At 41.8% G+C, this 24,153-nt stretch overlaps 1 protein-coding gene across 4 annotated transcripts in view; it reads left to right on the top strand.

Annotated features, from left to right (window-relative positions):
• osbpl3b (oxysterol binding protein-like 3b) overlaps positions 1-21,281 on the top strand; it is a 158,657-nt gene extending 137,376 nt beyond the window's left edge. For 3 of the 4 annotated variants that reach the window (XM_055659404.1, XM_055659380.1, XM_055659388.1), the window contains 2 exons: positions 8,111-8,233; positions 9,099-10,365. In XM_055659404.1, coding sequence (XP_055515379.1) covers positions 8,111-8,233; positions 9,099-9,204 — 229 coding nt within the window. In that variant the 3' untranslated portion in view covers positions 9,205-10,365. Of the gene's footprint in view, positions 1-8,110; positions 8,234-9,098; positions 10,366-20,680 lie in introns of those variants that run through there. The other variant, XM_055659396.1, reaches the window with a different exon arrangement.
• The last annotated feature ends 2,872 nt before the right edge of the window (positions 21,282-24,153 follow it).

Here is a 24,153-nt window from a genome sequence, read left to right as displayed (position 1 = left end):
AGAGATACCATCTAGAAAGTACCTACCTTATCAATCAAGATTTTGATCAACTCCTTTATTCCTTTATACATAAAGGAATAAAGTGGTTCCGAGCTCAGTATTTTAGCTCGGAACCACTTTAGAATATGGCTATGACAATGCAATTTAAATTGCATGCAGGACGCTACTGCTCCAATTTCCTATTCAACCACCCATGATCCCAGCCTCCCTCCAACTCCCCCGCCCCTCTAAATCCCTGAGCAAGATAGATGTTTAGTGATTTCAGATAGACCAATTGAATTTGGGATGTCAGGAAAACTGAAGGCATTGCCTGTAACCTGCAGTTAACATTTTTGAATATTTTTGAGTACAGCATATTATGCTCAACATTGAGTGAAAAACTGCAGTGTTTGTAATTGGGTGTATTTCATTCTTTAAAATTGTTAAAATACCAATAACTTAAGAAAAGCGGAAAGTAGATGGCAGTGGTGGCTTTACATTATTTCCCATAGTTTTCTTTGATCTAGCTCCACCTGCTGACAAACCAAGGAATAGTTGAACAAAACAATAAATTCAGGCTTCAGGAACCCAATAAAGTAGAGTTCACCTGAGACATTAGAGATACAACATGGAAACAGTCCACTGACCAGTGATCACCCCATAAGCTAGCACCATCCTACACACTAGGGACAATTTACAATTTACAGAAGCCAATTAACCTCCAAACCTATATGTTTTTGGAGTGTAGGAGGAAACCAGAGCACGGAGAAAGCCCACACGATCACATAGAGAATGTACAAACTCCGTATAGTCAACACCCATAGTCGGGATCGAACCCAGGTCTCTGGCAGTGTGAAGCAGTAACTCTACCATTATGTCACTGTACTGACTCAAATTGATCTGCGACTTCATGAAGCTGCATTCTCTACAACTTTTTATTTTGGTTGATTTGGATTGAGCTGATTTGATTTGATTCAATTTATTGTCATTACACTTTTCAGTGCAACAAAATGGTTTAGCCTGCAGTCATAACATAGAATAAATGACAAACACTCAACACAGTTTAAGTCCCAAAGTCATTGTCTCTTCCCTCCTTGCTCTCCCTCTGCGCTGAGGCAATCCAAGCCTCCGATGTTGTGACCCCGCCGGGTGATGGTAGGTAAGTCCCGCGGCTGAATCCGTGCTCCACAAACGGGCCGGTTCAAACTCCGCGGCCCGGGGCGGTCGAAGCTGCCGGAGCTGCCGCCCTCCAGTCCAGCGGACGCAGCTGTAGTTGTGGGAGCTCCGGAAAACAGAACTCGAGCTCCCGATGATGTCGTCCACTGGCCCGCGGCCGAGCCTCCGAGGCTCCAAAGTTGGGTCGAAAATTGGGTCGCACCGCAACCACAGCCCCGAAGTCGGCCAGCCTCGCGTTGGTAAATCCTGGCTTTGACTCCGTAGCCTCGAGGTCGGTCGCAGTTGGAGGCCGCCAGCTCCACGATAGGCCTCAGCATAGGCGGACACGGAGACGGGGGATACGGCAGGAAAAGTTGCATCCCCCCCCGAAGGAAGAGTCAAAAAACATGTTACACCCACCCCCCCCACTCACACACAACTAAATAAACCGAAATAAACTGTAAAAACGGGACAAGAGAAAACAAAAAACAGAAAAGACAAACGGACTGCAGGCGAGCTGCAGCTGCATCACCATCTACTCAATGGGATGGTGGTGGTGCATTGGTTGGGGACCATGATTGTGTATAAGAATGCTAGCATCACAATCCAGCATATGGGGTTCTTCATAGAATGTATACTTCATAGAGAGTCTGGGAGGGCAGCATGTGGGGTACTTCCAGAAAAAAAATTTTTCCCCTATTATAGCAGCAACCCACAGTGAGCTGGCAGCCTTGTAACAAATCACTTGCACAATCATTTGTATGTGCTTTCCTCTAGAGATCAGCCTGTTATGTTAAGCATTACTGATAGTTTGTATTTATTTCCAGCCTGCCTTGTTCTAATAAGTGAGTTTGGTATTCTGAAAAATGCAAGGAATCATGGGATTTGTCAAAGTTCACACTGTAAAGAAAAAGTGAACAAAGCTCTGGCTGTGCAAACTGTGTAAAAATTCTTATCTTTATTCACGATTTATGTGTAAAAATATGCAGTGGCTTGCAAAAGTATTCATACCCCTTGAACTTTTCACATTTTGTCACGTTACAACCACAAACGTACATGTGTTTTATTGGGATTTTATGTGATAGACCAACACAAAGTGGCGCATAATTGTGAAGTGGAAGGAAAATGATACATGGTTTTCAAATTTTATTTACAAATAAAAAACTGAAAAGTGTGGTGTGCAAAAATATTCAGCCCCCTTTACTCTGATACCCTAAATAACATCCAGTGCAACCAATTGCCTTCAGAAGTCACCTAATTAGTAAATAGAGTCCACTTGTGTGTAATCTAATCTCAGTATAAATACAGCTGTTCTGTGAAGGCCTCAGAGGTTTGTTAGAGAACATTAGTGAACAACCAGCATCATGAAGCCCAAGGAACACATCAGACAGGTCAGGGATAAAGTTGTGGAGAAGTTTAAAGCAGGGTTAGGTTATAAAAAAAAATCCCAAGCTTTGAACATCTCACGGAGCACTGTTCAATCCATCATCCGAAAATGAAAAGAGTATGGCACAACTGCAAACCTACCAAGACATGGCCGTCCGCCTAATCTGACAGGCCGGGCAAGGAGAGCATTGATCAGAGAAGCAGACAAGAGGCCCATGGTAACTCTGGAGAAGCTGCAGAGATCCACAGCTCAGGTGGGAGAATCTGTCCACAGGACAACTATTTGTCGTGCACTCCACTAATCGGGCTTTATGGAAGAGTGGCAAGAAGAAAGCCATTGTTGAAAAAAAGCCATAAGAAGTCCCGTTTGCAGTTTGCCACAAGCCATGTGGGGGACACAGCAAACATGTGGAGGAAGGTGCTCTGGTCAGATGAGACCAAAATTGAAGTTTTTGGCCTAAATGCAAAACGCTATGTGTGGCGGAAAACTAACACTGCACATCACCCTGAACACACCATCCCCACTGTGAAACATGGTGGTGGCAGCATCATGCTGTGGGGATGCTTTTCTTCAGCAGGGACAGGGAAGCTGGTCAGAGTTGATGGGAATATGGATGGAGCCAAATACAGGGCAATCTTGGAAGAAAACCTGTTAGAGTCTGCAAAAGACTTGAGACTGGGGCGGAGCTTCACCTTCCAGCAGGACAACGACCCTAAACATACAGCCAGAGCTACAATGGAATGCTTTAGATCAAAGCATATTCATGTGTTAGAATGGCCCAGTCAAAGTCCAGACCTAAATCCAATTGAGAATCTCTGGCAAGACTTGAAAATTGCTGTTCACAGACGCTCTCCATCCAATCTGACTGAGCTTGAGCTATTTTGCTAAGAAGAATCGGCAAAAATTTCAGTCCCTAGATGTGCAAAGCTGGTAGAGACATACCCCAAAAGACTTGCAGCTGTAATTGCAGCGAAAGGTGGTTCTACAAAGTATTGACTCAGGGGGACTGAATACTTTTGCACGCCACACTTTTCAGTTTTTTATTTATAAAACTATTTGAAAACCATGTATCATTTTCCTTCCACTTCACAATTATGCACCACTTTGTGTTGGTCTATCACATAAAAGCCCAATAAAACACATTTACGTTTGTGGTTGTAACGTGACAAAATGTGGAAAAGTTTGAGAGAGAGAGAGAGAGGACCTGTGCCTCATCCGCAGCCAGGATCGAACCCGGCGCCGCAAGCGCTGCTGAACCACCACTGGACCGTTCCCGTCCCCCCCTGTCTCCCACTCACATCTGCCCCCTCTCTCTCACTGTTACACCCCACTACCTGGCTCCGGCTCACTCTGCCTGTCCCACTGGGTTGGCCGGCAGCTCTGGACTGGCGGTGGCAGCCACGGACTTGTATCCGGCGCCGGCTACAAGTCCGGGGCCGCCACCGACCTGCCAGCCCAGGGCCACCACTGACAACTCCGGACAGGGATGGGACACCTGGGAGGGGACGGCCCAGCAGCAACTAAACAGCGCCCGCAGTACTGGAGACCCGGGCTCGACCACGGACGAAACGCAATCCTGCACAAAACGCAGCAGCACAGTTGACGAGAATGTTTATAGCGAGTGACCTATGACCTGCGCATGCACAGTTGGAATACCGAACTCGCTTATTGACGTACATTCTTCCCGATCATTGTAATAAAGGCTTTTGGACAGCAGCTTGGGAATGCGGGGATATAGGAAAGGGAGGGACATTCATCGGATGTAATCGGAGGGACATTCTGCTCTGGCAGGTCGTACCATATACTCACCACCCTCTGAGTGGAAAAAGTTGCCCCTCACGTTCCTATTAAATATTTCTGTCAAATTATATCAAGGGCAGTTACTCTGCTCGGTTCTGGAATTATACACCGCTTTCTGCATGTCACCTGGACAGGGGCTGCATTAAGGTGTGAGGCTGAGTGAACCTGATGGAACCTGTACTGAGCATCAGTGACCATGCACCAGTTAATAACGCTGTCTGTGCTGCCATCAATCACATCGGCAAATGAGAATTGCTTGGAAATAATATGTCATAGAGTGATACAGCGTGGAAACAGGCCCTTCGACCCAACTTGCCCACACTTGCCATCATGTCCCAACTACACTAGTCCCACATATCTGTGTTTGGTCCATATCCTTCCAAACCTCTCCTATCCATGAACTTGCCTAACTGTTAAACGTTGGGACAGTCCCAACCTCATCTATGTCCTCTGGCACCTTGTTCCATACACCCACCACCCTTCGTGTGAAGATTTTACCCCTCTGATTCCTATTAATTATCTTTTCCCCTTTACATCAAACCTATGTCCTCTGGTCCTCAATTCAACTACTCTGTGCAAGAGACTCTATGCATCTATCCAATCTATTCCTCTCATGATTTTATACATGTGATTCAATTTGTCTCCTCTAACTTGCCATATTACTAGTTAAGTGCTTCTGTTGTACTTTTCTTAGAACAGTCCAGACGTGGCCAGGGAGTTGTTTAATTATGGAACAATCTTTCAGCCATATTTAAAATCGTGGTTCTGTCCAGCGCTGTCACGAAATGATGACACCATGTGGGGTGAAACTGCTGAAGACTGGCATATGTAAAATTGTTAAATCAATAATGTTTAAGAAGCATGAAAAGTAGATGTAAACCCTGGGAGGAGGAAGGAAAGATCATCTGATTACACTTCCAGCAAAAGATTAGAAAAAAGATCTGTAAAAATGGTTTAGATAATATGACACAAAGTGCAAGAGTAACTCAGCAGGACAGGCAGCCTCTCTGGAGAACATGGGTAGATGATATTTTGGGTCAGGACTCTTCTTCAGACTGATGAGAAGAACTGCGAGGTGATCTTGGTTCTCTCATTACATTGCAGTTTGATGTGACAGTTTTGTACAATTACTCAGCGAATTCCAAGAACAGTTGAGAATCAACCACGTTGTGGTCTTCTTCTTATCGAGTCCACACACAGGATTAGAAGTTGTTCAGCCAGAGCTGAACACACCTCTCGGCATCTGCATACAATGGGTATCTGTCTTGTTGCTTCTTGTGCTTCTTGTGCGTGGTGGTGGAAAGATTGGTGGAAACAGGGCCGCGACGTGAACGCTCTTTCCTTGACCCCTCGTTGTGGTGATGTTAGTGCTTTATATCCTTCCTTTTGGGATATGCATGAACCAGATGGGATTTTGTAACTATCTAATTGCTTCATGATCCTAGCTTTTTCTAATTTAATGAATTTAAAATATTTTGCAGTTACTTCGGGTTATAACCCAAGTGTAATGATCATAACTTGTGTAGATATTTTCACAGTTGATTCTCTGTTCTCACACAATTTTATGTAGATTTGTATTCTAAGACTGATTGTTGTTTCAATAATGTGCTTGCTTGTTAATATGACGATTGGAATGTTTTTGTCCCCATCTCTCTCTACTCCATTCTTACAGTTTTGCACGAATAATAAGTGTCTTGTTCCCAGTGAGAACTAATTTGTTCTCTGCTACAATTGAAGTTTGTTAATCTTCCTTGTCTGAGCATTTGGAGTTTGAACCATTTTGAAGGCAGCATTATCTTTCACTTATTACAAAATTATATTTGCCCCCAAAAATGATCATATTTGTCTTCACCCAGTGGTTTCAATCCAAAATGTAGTATTTCATATTGAAATTGGTGTACGCCTAACTATTATTTTTGGGGGGGAACAATAATAGCAAATTATCACAAACTATCATAATATACTTTCTATGATCTCTATCAGCTGAAGGTGGATGTTTGATTGAACGTTTGAATTGAAAGAGAAAGCATGCCCTTTGGCCCACCATATGCTGACCATCACTCAACAATTCACACGAGTTCTATGTTATCCCATTTTCACATCCATTCCCAATACACAAGAGGGAATTTATTTACAGAACCCAATTAACCAACAAACCCACATGTCTATGGTGTGTGGGAGGAAACTGGAGTGCCCAGTGAAAACCCATGTAGTCACAGGGAGAATGTGAAAACTCCATGTAGACAACACATGAATCCCAGCACAGTAAACCCTCATTATAAAAGACCATGTGGAGGAGGAGAATGGTGTCCCTTATTGCCAATTGTCCATTATAACCAAGTAAGGCATTATCATTGTATGTCGTTGAAACAAAGAACTTCAGATGATGGTTAATATACAATGGAACGATACTGGAATAACTCAGTGGGTCAGGCAGCATCGCTGGAGAACACGAACAGGTGGCGTCAGGACCTTTCTTCACACTAATTCAGTCTGCTGAGTTACTCCAGCACTTTGTGTAAATTCACCTTAAAATTAGATGCAGATGCCGCTGGTCTGCGCAGGTGAACCCTTATTCACCAGTTCACATGACAGTTGTGGCTCAGGCTGTAGCCCCTGGGGACAGCGCTTTCTTCAGGTGCTGCCAACAACAAGATGCCCACGGTCACCGTGGGGCTCGCTCCCCTCTCACCTGCTGCCACTTCCAAAGTGGAGTATGTCGGCGACTGGGGGAGAAGGAGGAGGTGTGGGGGAAAGGCCGAGTGGACAGTGCGATGGGGAGGAGGCAGCGGCGGTCTAGTGTGGAGGGGACAAAGCCACAGAAGGAAGTGGCAGCAAGTGAAAGGGACGGGAGTCCCACGGTGACCAAGTGCGTTCTGTCGGCGGCGGCAGTGGCAGCGGCGGCCCAAAGATAGCACTGGCCTCGGGGGCTGCAACATGAGCCACAAGTACAGCCATGTCACCAGGCCCTGCAGTGGATGATGAACAGCTCTCTGGTGAACCTTGCGAGTCAGGGGAAGTGTTGGACACACGGGTTCTAAATGGCTGGGGTGACGCCGAGAGCCAAGGGAGGCATCAACAGATCCTCTATAACCACAATCCGCAATAACCAAGCTGACCTCCCGGTGGCTCAGCACTTCAACTCCCCCTCCCACTCCGTCTCCGACCTCTCTGTCCTGGGTCTCCTCCATGGCCACAGCGAGCAGCACCGGAAATTGGGAGGAACAGCACCTCATATTCCGTTTGGGGAGTCTGCACCCCGGGGGCATGAACATCGAATTCTCCCAATTTTGTTAGTCCTTGCTGTCTCCTCCCCTTCCTCAGCCCCCCTGCTGTCTCCTCCCATCCCCCAGCCTTCGGGCTACTCCTCCTTTTCCCTTTCTTGTCCCCACCCACCCCCGCCCCCGATCAGTCTGAAGAAGGGTTTCGGCCCGAAACGTTGCCTATTTCCTTCGCTCCACAGATGCTGCTGCACCCACTGAGTTTCTCCAGCTTTTTTGTGTAACCTCCTCTATATCCAAAATGGGTTATAAAGGGATCCGTTAAAACAAGGGTTTACAGTTAATAATACTTTACAGCATCATTTTCATATGCCAATGGAATAAAACAATTGACAACACAAAAGAAGCTCTCATACCCATCCCAATGGAGCTCCACAGAGAAATATAATCCTTCACCAGAACTCTGCAAATGTTTTAAATTGCATTTGGTTATTGCTTCTCAATATACTTCATAATATACTTCATAACTTCTCAATATTTGAAAGGAATTATTTGATTGTTGCTTCAGATACCTTGAGGAAGGTAACATAGAGGCTGCAGAATTTCAGAAACAAAGAATTGAACAATTGCAAAGAGAAAGGCGGAAGGTTCTTGAAGAAAACAACACGAAACATCAACCTCGCTTCTTTAAGTAAGTTGGTCATTAAGTGCAAGTACTTAGAAAATTGGATTGAAGCAGATCACATTGTCACTTTTTTTTTGCCATAAATGTTAAACAAGGGGTCACAGTTTAAGGATAAGGGGGAAGTCTTTTAGGACCGAGATGAGAATTTTTTTTTCACACAGTGGTGAATCTCTGGAATTCTCTGCCACAGAAGGTAGCTGAGGCCAGTTCATTGGCTATATTTAAGAGGGAGTTAGATGTGGCCCTTGTGGCTAAAGGGATCAGGGGGTATGGAGAGAAGGCAGGTACACGATACTGAGTTGGATGATCAGCCATGATCATATTGAATGGCGGTGCAGGCTCGAAGGGCCGAATGGCCTACTCCTGCACCTATTTTCTATGTTTCTATGATTTGAACCACTTAGCACTGTTTTGAACATTTTTGGTGCATTTGGCCTTATCCTATTTATTAGATTGGTACTTGCATTTATGATTTGCCTTATGCTGTATCTGTTTGTACAAAATCAATCTCTTGGCTTGTTGACAATGACAATGGAGGGCTGGTGGATATTTTGGGGCATAAAGTTACAAACTGTAGTCTGATATAATATTGTAATCACGTAACACACAAAGCATCCCGTCTTGGACTAGATCCATTCTGCATTGAATGGCAGTGTGATGCCAAATAGTGTACTCAGTGCTCACTTTCCTAGTCATATTCTGCAAGTAGCGCATTTATCCAATTCTGTTTTGAAATTTGCTTCAGTGAGATTTAAATGTGCAATTGCTAGTTCAGCATTCCAACGAGAAGGCCAGATGTCTACTTAACATTCCATGCATGTTCTGTTCAACTTGCACATTTAAAAAAATGGAATCAATCTTGTACTTGCAGGCAATCTCAGGAAGGTGGAATGGAAATGTGGGTGAGCACGAATACCTATTGGGAACTACGGAAAGATCCAGGCTTTAACAAACTTGACGGTCCAACACTTTGGTGACATATCAATGCATATTCATTCATTCATTCATTCAATCATTCTTTGTTTCATGACTATTATACATTATTTATTATATATATGTATTCAGGGGTCATCTGTTATCTTTATATATAGGTAATTATTTATTATACAATTCTAGTTACTGAAATATGCTTGAATAGCTTGATGCCTTAAAACAGCTAGGATTAAATTTAATGGGATTTTTGCTTCAAATATCATTCATGTACTGTAACATTTTGCTGTTTGCAAGATGTATCAAGAACAGTAGTTAGAAACATCTGCAAACATATAATGTTATTGCTTGCAAACAAATGAACAAGTATCTATATAAATTAGTATTGTATTATGAATTTGCATTGTTTTTTAAAAAGCCACACAATGCTTCCAATATTGAATTAATTCAAATCTCATTACAGAACTTTCGATATTGACACTTATTCGTGGTAAATTATTAGTCTGCTGTTTGTATTTAAATTATGTATATATAGAGTGTAGAAAATTCAGTGATCTACCAAAAACATCTGCAGTGAAATTTCCATTGAAGATTATAGTTGGATCGAAATAGTCAGCAAAAAATACATTAATCTTAAGCTTCCTATTTTTCCTGTTGCCATTTTCATCCCCTCTCCTGCTTATCGTCACTTTGGTTAAAAAAAATGTGCCTGGGTTTTCTGAAGCTAGTCTATAAGAAGTAAGGTGCTGGGAATTTTGCTTTTCCCAGAAGTGCATGTAGATTCAGTCAGCATGACTTTCTAGTTATACATCTGTATCTATCCTGAGAATATTTGCCACAAAAAACGGAAGTACACTATTATAAACCTACTAGACGCACAGTCAATTCAAATGTTCAAACTCTGGGTAGGCGAACATATCACTCACTACACAGGTTCTTAATTTTGTATTTGACCCTAATTTGCAGTATCATTGCACATTTTTTGTGAAGACAATTCAGTAGAAATTTTTGCTGATCTTCTGCTGAGACAATCACATGTGTTAATGTTGACAAATATTCAGATCAACACACTCTTACTTGGAAATTGATGGATTTCACTGTATTGAAAACGTTCATAACTTTTTGAACACCATCTACCTCTTCCAAAACAAATGGCTGTATTCCCCCAACTTTTAGCGCAGCTAATCTTTTTTTGCCTTAAACAAAAACACTGAGAGGAAAATGTGGCCTTTTCAAGAAAAAATTAGGATGTCTTTGCACCACAAGATTGACAGATGGGGGAACTGTCTCAATTCATTCTCTTTAGCTATAAGCTGAGCAGCAATTTACAATCAGCCCAGCAGAAGTAATATTGCTGCTAATTATCATCAGCAGTGATTTTGCCTTGTTTTTTTAGCTGGGTGTGTGGTTAAAATATGGTTATTATTACAGGTTAACTGCATGCATGTCAGCTTTGTCTCAACCCCTTCAAAACCAAATAGTGGGACACCTTATGCATGGAGTACTATGCAAAAGCTGAAAATGTGTCACCAACTGAATAGGTTAGTTGAGTAATATTGGTGTATTGGGCCAGATATTATTAGGATGATATAATGCATTTGAGCTGTAAATTATAGATTATAGATATTGGGCTAAGGTTGTTTTTAATTATAAATTAGATTTGAGTATTCTATTCCTTATGATTTGAGTAGTTAAAAATAATGTTATTGCAGGTGCAGCCTTTTCTGAAAAATATATAATGTGGCCCTTGTGGCTAAGGGGATCAGGGGGTATGGAGAGAAGGCAGGTACGGGATACTGAGTTGGATGATCAGCCATGATCATATTGAATGGCGGTGCAGGCTCGAAGGGCCGAATAGCCTACTCCTGCACCTAATTTCTATGTTTCTATGTTTCTATAAGGCGTAATGGGATGATAAACTACCTAAAACATGTTCTTGGCTATGTGTATTGGTGCAAGTTAAATTATGCATCCATATAATATATATTTACAAACTTCCAATAAAACTGTTTATCTCCATTATATGTTGAATTTAATCACCCAGATGATATCAAAAGCTCTTTTGAACAGATGAATATTTGACACATGATGACAACCACGCCATATCAATGCAGCAATTTGCAGTTCTCTTGTTGCCTATCCTTGGTGAAACTCTGCTTTAAGTTGCTAGAGTCATTCTACAATACATTGCAACAAAATCATCAGTGTGCAGCATAGAATGCAGTGGTGCAGGTAGATAGATGGTGGAACTGTTTCGCAGCTCAAGCTACACAGGTTTGATTCTGGTTCTGCCCTTGTGGTTTACATTTTTGTCCCTGCAACCCCCACATGTATGACTGATATGCTAGTCATTGGGTGAGTTGGCTATTGTAAATTACCCTTCATAAATTGGCCATAGTGCAGGTGAATGGCAGGAGAATGAGATGAGTGTTCATGTGCATGTCAGAGAGAATAGGTCATAGAGAAATCAGTGGGGGGGGGGGGGGGGGGGGGGATTTGCTCTGAACGCTAACATAGACTTGACAGGTTGAATAATCTCACTTCATTTGGAAATATAAAAAGGTGGTAATATGTGAATGTTCACGATGGGACAACTCTTTGTTGTCACTCTAGCACATTCACCTTTTCAAACAGATGAATTGTATAAATGAGTTTTTTTTAATGCATTAACCTGGATGTCATTTGATCTCAGTATGCTGGTCATATTGAAAGCATTGCATGAATGTGATTTCTGATCATCTGAAGTTCTGCATTTATCAAGGATAATACAATGATGAACACACGTATTTACGGGTTAAAATTGTTCCTTGCTCTACACAACATTTTTTGAATACAAAGCCCTATTACAAACACTTCCCAGTGAAGCTTTACATGTACCGAGGAACCTGATCAATTCCACCATATTAACTGACCCTGACTGACGTTGAATTTACCGATTAAGGAAATTCATGTTCTCTGTTCAGTTTTGATTTGGTATGAGAAGAACATGCATAAGAAAAGCAAGAGTAAATCATTTGGCTTCTTGTACCTGCTGCACCATTTAGTAAGTTCATGGTGTTTTTATTTTACTCTAATTTCACTTCCCAGCATTAACCCACCCCCTTTGAATCGTTTAATGCACAATAATTTATTTTGATTATACCTTGAGCCTCCACCACCCTATTTGGTGTGAAATTCCAAAGATCCACCAGGCAGGATGGCACGGTAGCGCAGCGGTAGAGTTGCTGCCTTACAGGGCCAGAGACCCGGGTTCCATCCTGACAATGGGTGCTATCTGCACAGAGTTTATATGTTCTCTCCGTGACCTGGGTTCGTTTTCTCCAGGTGCTCTGGTTTCCTGCCATGCTCCAAAGACATACAGATTTGTAGGCTAATTTGACTTGGTAAAATTGTAAATTGTCCCTAATGTTTGTAGGATAGTGCTAGTGTACAGGGATCGCTGGTCAGCGTGGACTTGGTTGGCCAAAGGGCCTGTTTCCATGCTGTTTCTCTACATGTGCGGAAAGGATGTCGAAAGACGACAAGCTGAAGCCAAAAAGCTGAAGCCAAGATGCCGACCCTACATCACCTTGAAACATAGAAAATAGATGCAGGAGTAGGCCATCCGGCCCTTCGAGCCTGCACCGCCATTCAATATGATCATGGCTGATCATCCAACTCAGTATCTCGTACCTGCCTTCTCTCCACACTTAGCCACAAGGGCCACATCTAACTCCCTCTTAAATATAGCCAATGAACTGGCCTCAACTACCTTCTGTGGCAGAGAATTCCAGAGATTCACCACTGTGTGAAAAAAAATTTCTCATCTCAGTCCTAAAAGATTTCCCCCTTATCCTTAAACTGTGACCCCTTGTTCTGGACTTCCCCAACATCGGGAACAATCTTCCTGCATCTAGCATCCTGCACCCCTTAAGAATTTTGTAAGTTTCTATAAGATCCCCCCCTCATTCTTCTAAATTCTAGTGAGTACAAGCCAAATCTATCCAATCTTTCTTCATATTCTTGCACTTTACAAGTTTATTTATTCATGTGTATATATATTTATATCATGGTATATGGACACATTTATCTGTTTTGTAGTAAATGCCTACTATTTTCTGTGTGCTCAAGCAAAGCAAGAATTTCATTGTCCTATACAGGGACACATGACAATAAACTCATTTGAACTTGAAAGTCCTACCATCCCAGGAATCAATGTTGTGAACCTTCTCTGCACTCCCTCTATGGCAAGGATGTCTTTCCTCAGATTAGGAGACCAAAACTGTACGCAATACTGCAGGTGTGGTCTCACCAAGACCCTGTACAACTGCAGTAGAACCTCCCTGCTCCTATACTCAAATCCTTTTGCTATGAATGCTAACATACCATTGGCTTTCTTCACTGCCTGCTGCACCTGCATGCCTACTTTTAATGACTGGTGTACCATGACACCCAGGTCTCATTGCATCTCCCCTTTTCCTAATCAGCCACCATTCAGATAATAGTCTACTTTCCTGTTTTTGCCACCAAAGTGGATAACCTTACGTTTATCCACATTATACTGCATCTGCCATGCACCCAACCTATCCAAGTCACCTTGCAGGCTCCGAGCATCCTCCTCACAGCTCACACTGTCCCCCGGGACCTTGTCAGCGTTTGGTCCAGGTGTCAGTGACTCTAAGCTGCTGCGATTGCCACAGAGGCAGTGATATGCAGTACTAGCCGGGTGGAGTCAGGAGGGTTGGAGGAAGCTTGAACTTGCATTTGTAAAATGGCGGCAGTGACCCGTCCCCACCCTCCCGTCTCCCCCCGGCCAGTGATGTGATGGACCCGGGGGTCTGGACGAATCGCTGACAAGTTCTTGGACAAATCCCATCCCCGGAGACGTTGTGTTTGTTCGGCGGCTTTTCGACGTCATGCCCGTTCTGCGTATTGTTCTATCAGCGTGGTGTCCATTCGGCTTCGTATCCTTTCACCATTCTGTCTGGTCGGTATCTTAACTTCCACTTCTTTGCTTCGGCTTCTCGTTCTTCGATGTCCCGTCTGGGTACTGTATCTCTAAACTAAACTAAACACTCCGGTGGACATTTTTCACTGTGGCCGTGAATGGCCATCTCCTTAATTTGAAGCGCTGATCGTAGTTTTCAATGTCACAGCCATTCAATTTCCCAATTCTGGAATTTTACTATTCATGCCAAATGAACTGCTCCTGCTGGTATTTTGTATGTTCTCATACTAAATCAAAACTGAAGAGAGAAAACGTGGCTTTCATCTGAACTGGCTAATTTTCAGATTGATGAGATACTGAATCTGAATTTATGCAGCTTGTTATCTCAAAGCATTTTATCCTGTGGGAGAATAGAAAGTATGTTGCAACTTATTTTCAGTGGATTATATCAACCTCTTTCTGCTGATTATTCACTGCCAGCCTTCATTTTTTTTTAGTGTTTTTGTGCTTTGTCCTAGCACATTTTAATAACACTTTATCAGGGCATAAGTGAAATAAAGCTAGATTTTCTGCTTTCCAGGAGCAAGTTTATAAATACAAAGACATTTTCGCCATGGGCATTATGTCAGTGGATTTTCATAGAAATTGGACAACGCTTTGACCTTTTTGTCTGATTAGCCATGTCTTCAAGAGTAGCAGTATCCACAGCTGTATTCAACCTTTAGTTAATTGTATTTGTGAATTATTTTTAGCCTATATTATCTGAAACGTGATAATTTTAATACAGTAAGCCCTTATTATAACATACCATGGGGGTGGGGGGGTGGTGTCCATTATTGTCGATTGCCTGCTATAAACGAGTAAGGGATTATAATTGTATGTATTAGAAACCAGGAATTTCAGATGCTGGTTAATATGCAAAAGGACACCGAGTGCTGGAGTAAGTCAGGCAGTATCTGTGGATTACATGGATAGGTGGCTTTCGGGTCGAGACCCTTCTTCAGACTTTCTGCCTGGAATTGGGCCTGGAATCCAGGTGAGTTGATGGCACCATTTTACTGGAAGCCAGGGGAGAGGCGAGGACTAGTCGAGTCATTGATGGCAGGTGGCTGGAGTGCAGACAAGTGTCAACAGCAGCAGGTGCAGCTTGGAATCAGCCGTGGAGGCCGGTAGTGGCGGCAGTAGGTCTGGCTGGGAAGCAGTCGGGGAGGCAGCGCGGGCCGGCATCGGCAAACTGGCCTGGAAGCGGTGGAGGAGGTGGTGCATTTTAGGGCTGGTGTCAGCAGCCCAGCCTGGCAGTGAAGCTCAGCGGGTCAGTCCGCTCTAACCAAAATCCATTGTAAAGAGGTCTGTAATAACATGGATTCACTGTACTACTGTTTCCTTATTACCTCTATTCATGTACAGAATTTCATTCTCTGGAAGATATTCATGTAATAAGAAGATTTCATGATTGAAGAATCGTGAAATTTGAAAGGTCACAATGATGTTATCCACAAATATTATGTAACAAAATTACAATTAATTTAATAAAATTAGATTCTACTAAATTATTCGATCATTAAAGTTTAAAGGAACCTAATTAATCTGGACCATTACAGATAAATAAATTGTGTTTACTTCTCTGATTTATATCAAGTTTTATTGGCAAGCCAAAGAAATATTCAGTCTGGGTGAAGCTGCTTTAACTTCACTTTTTCACACCATTTCACTTTTTCCAAAGTGTATTTGGTTTTAAACTTTTATGTAAGATATTTAAGCTTCTAAGTGCTTAATTATACCAAATAATTTACAATGACTGTCTTAAATATATTGCCATATTTAAATCTGCGAACATTAGGCTGAGGCCATATTTTCCACATTCAAACTCTTTTTAATGCAGCATTTGCCCAAAGCAGAGATTTGTACATTTTCGCAGTTCATATTTCAGCATTCGTTACCCATTTACTCAGCACCAAAAAGACATGTTTGCAACTTGAAGTTTGTTAGGGGTAGGCGGTTTACTCAGTGTTTCAACGTGAAGGGATTAAAATCTAGAGTCAAATGCATTTTTATGATCGTATAATGTGTTTGTAAGAGACTGCTGCAATTCACTGTATGCTATAATCGCAAATAATAAATTGGTTTTATTGACATGATTGTGTACTGTTTTAATGTGTATTTCTTGTACAATGTTTGTAAAAACAATATAGCGTGTTAGGTAGACATAGACATTGAGTAGAAAAGCTTTAAGTGCCCTTTTCAGGTAATATTACATGCTATTTGGACTAGAATGTTCAGCAGAGATGACATTACAGAGTGAAAGTGAGAAAAGTGAGGGGGGGGGGGGTGATGGTGGGGGGGTTGGGGGGTGAGGGGTGGGGGGGTGAGGTTGAGGGGGGGGGGGTGAGGGGGGTGGAAGAACAATGTAAAGACCTTGTGGGTGAGTAACTTTATTTGTGTTGGTAGACTGGTGAGCTTGAGAGGAGACCTGTAGAGCTATTTAAAATCATGAAGTGTCACAACAATTGAGGAATTATTTTTAGGCATCATGGCATTAGAATTTGGATTGTACATCCATGGATTGTGAAGACTGATACAGTTATGGTCTTCAAAAGGGAGCTCGATAATTGAAGGGAGAAGGTTTTGCAAGTTGCAGGGATGGAAGGGGTGGATTGATTATTTGATGGACCCAGTTCTCACCGTACATTTTTAACTTTGCGTTGGTTACATAGATATAGCAAGTTTATAAATAGCAAACGTGAAGCATTTGGGTAGTCAGGATTATTATTCATAACAGGTTAAAAATAACAAGCAGCCACAGAAGTAATGAGAAAGGCCAAGAGAAATTTTGATTGCAGGATTGTTGACGGCTACCCAATTAAAGAAAAAGTAAATACAACTCGTGTAAAATCTGTGTGTTGATGGGGCTACACATTGCACAGCCATAAATAGACACTTTTTCATTAATTGATTCTGTTGTATTCAAATTGAGATGAATTTCGATTTTTGAGAGACTATTTTTGGGGATAAGGAATTGGAACTTAGCCGAGGACTGCTCAATTGATCAGTAAAGAGGTTGTAATGATACATCAGCAAGGCCGATTGCTAAAGTGTAATTCAACGATAATGGGAGATATCTCAGACTGGCACTAATAGAAGGATGCAGCAACAAACTGTGTTGTCTGATTTGGGGGTGGTGAGTGGGTGGTATTTGTAGGTGCATATTACTAGTCTGACTGTTTCTGGGCAGAAGAGCAGAGACCCAATTTTTCATGTCGAGATCAGAGGAGCAATTTAGTTTTCCACCAAGCTTCACTGGCTGTGTGACAGACCCTTGTGGACCCCGCAGCCAAAGCTGGTGCTCCACTCAAGGGAATTAAAATGTCATTGTGATCCCATGAAGAAGATGAGAACTCAAACTGACAGCTTGTCCTGGAGTCTGCTAAGAGTTATAGAGTAAATCACTGGCAGCTTTCTTACTCCTTTCATCTTCATTAGGAACAGCGAAAGTCACTGTCCCTAATTCCACTCTCCCTAATTTTATTGGAAATCATATCTGGTAGAAGAACTCCTTTGTAAGGGTGCCAGGTACTTGGTAATGGAGGCACCATTTTCTCTGCTGCTGTTGCACACAGTAGGATTGGGAATCTTGAAAGTTCACATTTTTTAATTTGGATGCTGAAGGTGATTGATATGAATCTTCACAAACTCTAGGTCTTCCATCTATTCCCCTAAGTAGATCCTATATTAAGAATCAAGTAAATCTTTATTGCCAGATTTATAATGCTATAAATGTGTGACTTACTCATTGGGTGAATTGGATACAGTGGTCAGAATGTTATATCTCTCCAAAGGTCTAGTATTCTACTGAGACAATTGTGAGCCAACAAACTGACTTAGTTATTTAAGACAAATGGGCGGAAATAAAATCTTGGAACTTGACAACTGTTTCAGAGACATACAGCCACTTCAAGCTATTTTTAATTTGGCCTTTCTCCTGAGAACAATTTAAAGTGGAAATGTTTGAACAGTCACAGTGTTCAAAGCATATAAAGGCTTTAACGTGGTCCTGTAAGAGTGCCACATTTTCATAAAATGTTTTGTGGATCATGACACCAATCCTGCTGTCTTGGGGGGGATCAATGGAATCTTCTGAGAGGCAAGTTCTCCCAATATTGTCTATTTAGTGCTCAACCAACACGTAAATTAGATTTTTGTTTTTCAATGTGGGCTCTGGCACAAATTAGCTTCCATATATCTTGCAGTACAATAACAGCAAAGTTATTGGGCTGATAAGGCACATTGGACAAAGGCATGGAGGGATCAGAGTATATAATTGTGCTTTCCAACAATACTGCTAATAGCATATCCCTAATGCAAATCCATCTCTGTGGATGCAAGCCAACTTTGACTCCTCACTCTGGGATTCCTCAATTTGACTAAATCTATCTTCAGTTCTACTCTGGAGGCTCATCCAAGCATGCCAATATCGCAAGAGGTGATTAACTTTGCTGGTGTCGCCAAACACTGAGTGGCTTTATCTTAGAAGAGTCTTCTGCTAGCAGTGTCTATCTCCTCTGGTGTTGGTGCCTTGCCAGCTAGATGATGTCCTCTGCCTGACACTGGTCAGCTGCTTTCTCAGCTGTCACTGCCCTGTGAGATGGTCAAACTCTGTAATGCGTGCACTAACCCTGGGTCTGGGTCCATATTGAACATCGCACCTGCCTCATCCTGTAATTATTGATTAACAACTGAATGCATTTTGGTTCAAGGGTCTGTGGGACTGGTCACTTGATACTGTCTATTCTGTTACTCATCACCACTACAAATTATCACCACATGGGTGTTATTGTACACTGAAACCTTTGGTGTTGCCATTTTCAGCTCCCCGAAAATGGCAACACAAACAGATGGGGTCTTGGAAGGCAGTCAACATGATTGAAATCAAATGCTGAGACATTGAATATGCAGCTGGACAAATTGGTTAGGCAGCACATGAAATATTGTTTTTGTTTATGATGCCATACTACAGGAAGAATTTGATAGTAATAGAGAATGCAGAAGAGATTCACCAGGATGTTTTTTGGAATGGAGGGATTTACTTGTCAAGATAGATTAGAAAGACTGGGTTTATTTTCACTAGAATGTAAGAGGCTGAGGGATGACCATTTGGACATTTATAAACTTTGTTGAGTGGCATATAAAAGGCAGATATAAAATAGTATTTTTATAGGGGTCAGGGAGGTCCAAAACCAAGGGCGTAGGTTAATGGTGTGAAGGGAGCAATGTAAAGGAGATCTAAGGGGCGAGTTTTTCTCACACTGTTTGGTAGTTATACAATAGACAATAGGTGCAGGAGTAGGCCATTCAGCCCTTCGAGCCAGCACCGCCATTCAAAGTGATCATGGCTGATCATCCACAATCAGTGCCCCATTCCTGCCTTCTCCACATATCCCTTGACTCCGCTATCTTTAAGAGCTCTATCTAACTCTCTCTTGAAAGCATCCAGAGAAGCGGCCTCCACTGCCCTCTGAGGCAGAGAATTCCACAGACTCACAACTCTTTGTGTGAAAAAGTGTTTATACGGAAACTATTTGGTGCAGGATCAATTACAGTGTTCAAAAGATGTTTGGAAAGGCACTTGGATCGGAAGGGAGTGGAAAGATGTTGGCCCAATGAAGGCAAAAGGATTTAGTTTAGATAGATATCATGGTTGGTGTTGATGCGCTGGGAAGAAGGGCCCATTCCTAGAACAGTCTCTAAGTTGCATTCTGATCTTGGAGAAGTGGCATCGCCACCTGGTCACAGGTATCCTGTATGAAAATTTAATGAAAAGAAAAGTTGCTGATGCCACAGGTGAGAACCATTGTTTACTGCACATCCTTAGATTGATCTTGGATCCTGCCTGCAAGATTGGAGTTCTTTGTGTATTTTTTCAGTGGATCAGCCACAGTCCTGTTCCTAGTTGACCTGTGAATCAACGATGGATGATTAGGTTTATTCTAGTTTCATTTAGAGATACAGCACAGAAACAGGCCGTTTGGCCCACCGAATCTGCGCCGACCAGCAATTCCCACACACTAACACTTTCCTACACACAGTAGGGACAATTTACAATTTTACCAAAGCCAATAATTCTGCAAACCTGTACGTCTTTGGAGTGTGGGAGGAAACCGGATAAAACCCACGTAGGTCACGGGGAGAATGTACAAACTCCGTACAGACAGCACCCGTAGTCAGGATCAAATCTGGGTCTTTGGCGTTGTAATGCAGCAACTCTATCGCTGTGCCACCCCGGATCGTTAATGTTGCCCATTTATTAATTTTCAAATTTACCATTGAGTGATCCGTTGAATTGATAATGTAATATTTATGCCACTCCCAATAGAATTCATCAAGTTCCTGCATGGAGACAATAATAGTCCATTAAATTAATTACAGAAAGTTTAAGCTTCAGTGAAAAAAAAAAGAAATATGCTAGTATTTGTGTCGTTGGCAGTGAAATTGGTAATGGCTGCAAATTGGTCTCTGGGCCATAAAAGTGAGGAATTGAATGTATTGAGCATTGTTCATTCTGTAGGCAATACTTTTATGATGCTTTTACAATCCTACAGGAACGATGTTATGATCTGGGAGTGACTTCAGAGGATTACCAAAATGATACCAGCAGGAGGAAAGAAGACTTTATTGCCTTCCATCACTGTGAGGAAAGTGGAGGAGCCATTGTGATGGATGTTTATAACCATATAACCATATAACAATTACAGCACGGAAACAGGCCATCTCAACCCTTCTAGTCCGTGCCGAACACATAATCTCCCCTAGTCCCATACACCTGCGCTCAGACCATAACCCTCCATTCCTTTCCCATCCATATAACTATCCAATTTATTTTTAAATGATAAAAACGAACCTGCCTCCACCACCTTCACTGGAAGCTCATTCCACACCGCTACCACCCTCTGAGTAAAGAAGTTCCCCCTCATGTTACCCCTAAACTTCAGTCCCTTAATTCTCAAGTCATGTCCCCTTGTTTGAATCTTCCCTACTCTCAGTGGGAAAAGCTTTTCCACGTCAACTCTATCTATCCCTCTCATCATTTTAAAAACTTCTATCAAGTCCCCCCTTAACCTTCTGCGCTCCAAAGAATAAAGCCCTTACTTGTTCAACCTTTCTCTGTAACTTAGTTACTGAAACCCAGGCAACATTCTAGTAAATCTCCTCTGTACTCTTTCTATTTTTTTGACATCCTTCCTATAATTGTGCGACCAAAATTGTACACCATACTCCAGAATTGGCCTCACCAATGCCTTGTACAATTTTAACATTACATCCCAACTTCTATACGCAATGCTCTGATTTATAAAGGCCATCACACCAAAAGCTTTCTTTACCACCCTATCTACATGAGATTCCACTTTCAGGGAACTGTGCACAGTTATTCCCAGATCCCTCTGTTCACCTGCATTCTTCAATTCCCTACCATTTACCATGTACGTCCTATTTTGATTTGTCCTGCCAAGATGTAGCACCTCACACTTATTAGCATTAAACTCCATCTGCCATCTTTCAGCCCACTCTTCCAACTGGCCTAAATCTCTCTGTAGACTTTGAAAATCTACTTCATTATCCACAACACCACCTATCTTAGTATCATCTGCATACTTACTAATCCAATTTACCACACCATCATCCAGATCATTGATGTACATGACAAACAACAGTGGACCCAACACAGATCCCTGTGGCACCCCACTCGTCACTGGTCTCCAACCTGACAAACAGCCATCCACCATTACTCTCTGGCATCTCCCATTCAGCCACTGTTGAATCCATCTTGCTACTCCACCATTAATACCCAACAATTGAACCTTCTTAACCAACCTTCCATGAGGAACCTTGTCAAAGGCCTTACTGAAGTCCATATACACAACATCCACTGCTTTACCCTCATCAATTTCCCGAGTAACATCTTCAAAAAATTCAAGAAGATTAGTTAAACATGACCTTCCAGGCACAAATCCATGTTGATGTTAAATATTACGTGGTTGTGTGTTTTATTACTTTTTTGATATGACTGTAGCAAATCAAATTCTTCGTATGATTTACATACTTGTTTTGTTTTTATACTTGGCTAATACATACAATTACAATTACAAAATCAATTACAAGTCCAATTAAGGGATATCATTTTGGTTTGGAGATATTGGATTGTTTTCTTTACGGCGTAGGATTTCAAGGAGATTTATTTCAAGGTATTCGAAGATGGCAGGTGCCAATGGAGAATATAATGGGAAACAATTTGCTCTAGTGAGAAGGATAGTTACTTCTATTAAAGATATTAAGGGAGAGTGGGCAAAAGTGGCTATCTGGATTTTGTCACAGATCAGACTTGGTGTTGCTGAATGGCAGAACAGGCCTAAAGGCTAATTTGCCAACAGCTGTTCAAATGTTCCTAGTCAAAGACAATATCTTTGCTCCTTGGTTCTTGTGCTATTTCAATGAGAGAGACATATTAAGAAGAAGAATGTGTTAACAGAAGAGGCAGTGAAAGCTAATTTTGTAGTAGAACATTTCTTCATAGGAATATCTATGGAAACAGGTTTGGGCCAAACTGTTATTTAAAAAAAAATAGCTGGTGGGAAAGGGGGGCATTTCACTGAGGTGAGAATTAACCTGGCTGAGATGAAATGGAATTCAGAACTGGCAGGCAAATCTGTAATTTAATCGGGGGGGGGGGGGGGGGGGGGGGGGTGGGGGGGGGTGGTGGCAGCATCACACCGAGAGTGTGAAAATAAAGATGGAATAAAAGAAATATGAACAAGGTCATGTCAGGTTGTTAACTGAGAATTAGGCTGATTATGAAAAGTTCAGATGGGAAGTGGAAATGAGGAACAAAAAAAAAACGAGGAAAACAACTGGCAGCAAACATAAAAGTCACCAAAAATCGTGTGTACAAACAGTAAATTAACTGTAAAAGAGGTAAGGGATCAAAAATGAGTCATGACAATTGCTGAATGAGTTGACATTCTGAACATTCAAATTTAATTTTGTTTTATTAAAATAGTATTTAAAATATGCTGGAAAGGCCACCATTACACAAACTAGATGGACAACTTAGTCAAGATGTATATCATCCAGGTTGTTGAGCCAAAAGGGGGTAGGAATTGTGGGGATAATGGCGGTAATCTTCCAAGCATTTATAAGTTTGACTGGCATTCCCAAAGATTGGAGAACTGCAATTTTTAAAAAATATTTCCTCAAAAAAGACTGCAAAGATAAATGTAGCAAATACCAGCTAGTTATTTAATTCAATTACAAGCTTGCTCGTAGAAATTATTACTGGAGACAATATTAGTCGCATGGTTGGTTGAGGGCAAATTATATTTAACTAACTTGAAAGTTGTTTTTAATAAGAAAACAGTTAATTAAGGAAATAAAGTTGTGGTGTTAGTGTGAATGATGAAAGGCCATTCGTCTCAAATACTAACTATTCCTTACTTCGCTATTGGAGCATTTTTGTTGTGTGCATTTCCTTCCCAGATAGAATATAAGAGCACGCGAAGGCCAATGAAATTCCTCGTATGTTGCAAAACCAACTTGGCGAATAAAGTGTGATTCTGAAGGTACACAAAAAAGCTGGAGAAACTCAGCGGGTGCAGCAGCATCTATGGAGCGAAGGAAACAGTGTGATTCAGATTCTATTAATGATTCTATAAATTACCAATATTGTGGCTGAGTTTCTACCTCGGTCCCCAGCTCGGCCCCATGTCATTTGATTCCCTGTATCAACGACGGTCCTGGCGTGGGAGCGTCACCGAGAACAAAGAGGGACTATAGGGTGATTTCACGAAAGGTCACTGGAGCGTAGATCCGCACCCACGTGACCGAAAATTTGAAGTGGAGTACATGCTATACATCCGGTACATGTTAGTGAATGGGAAAACACGCACTTTCACACCCGTTAAAAACATCGAAAACGGACAGTTTTTGAGCTGCAATTTACTGTGCCAGTCGGGGTGACCGTGAGGCACAGCTACCTAAATTTACAGTCCAAAAAAAAGATAGAAACTAAGGTAAATTCAAG

The sequence above is a fragment of the Leucoraja erinacea genome, chromosome 2, assembly GCF_028641065.1.
Source record: "Leucoraja erinacea ecotype New England chromosome 2, Leri_hhj_1, whole genome shotgun sequence".
NCBI classification, from domain to species: Eukaryota; Metazoa; Chordata; class Chondrichthyes; order Rajiformes; family Rajidae; genus Leucoraja; species Leucoraja erinaceus.
Note: the sequence above shows the minus strand (reverse complement) of the source record. Positions and strands in the feature narration are given on the sequence as shown.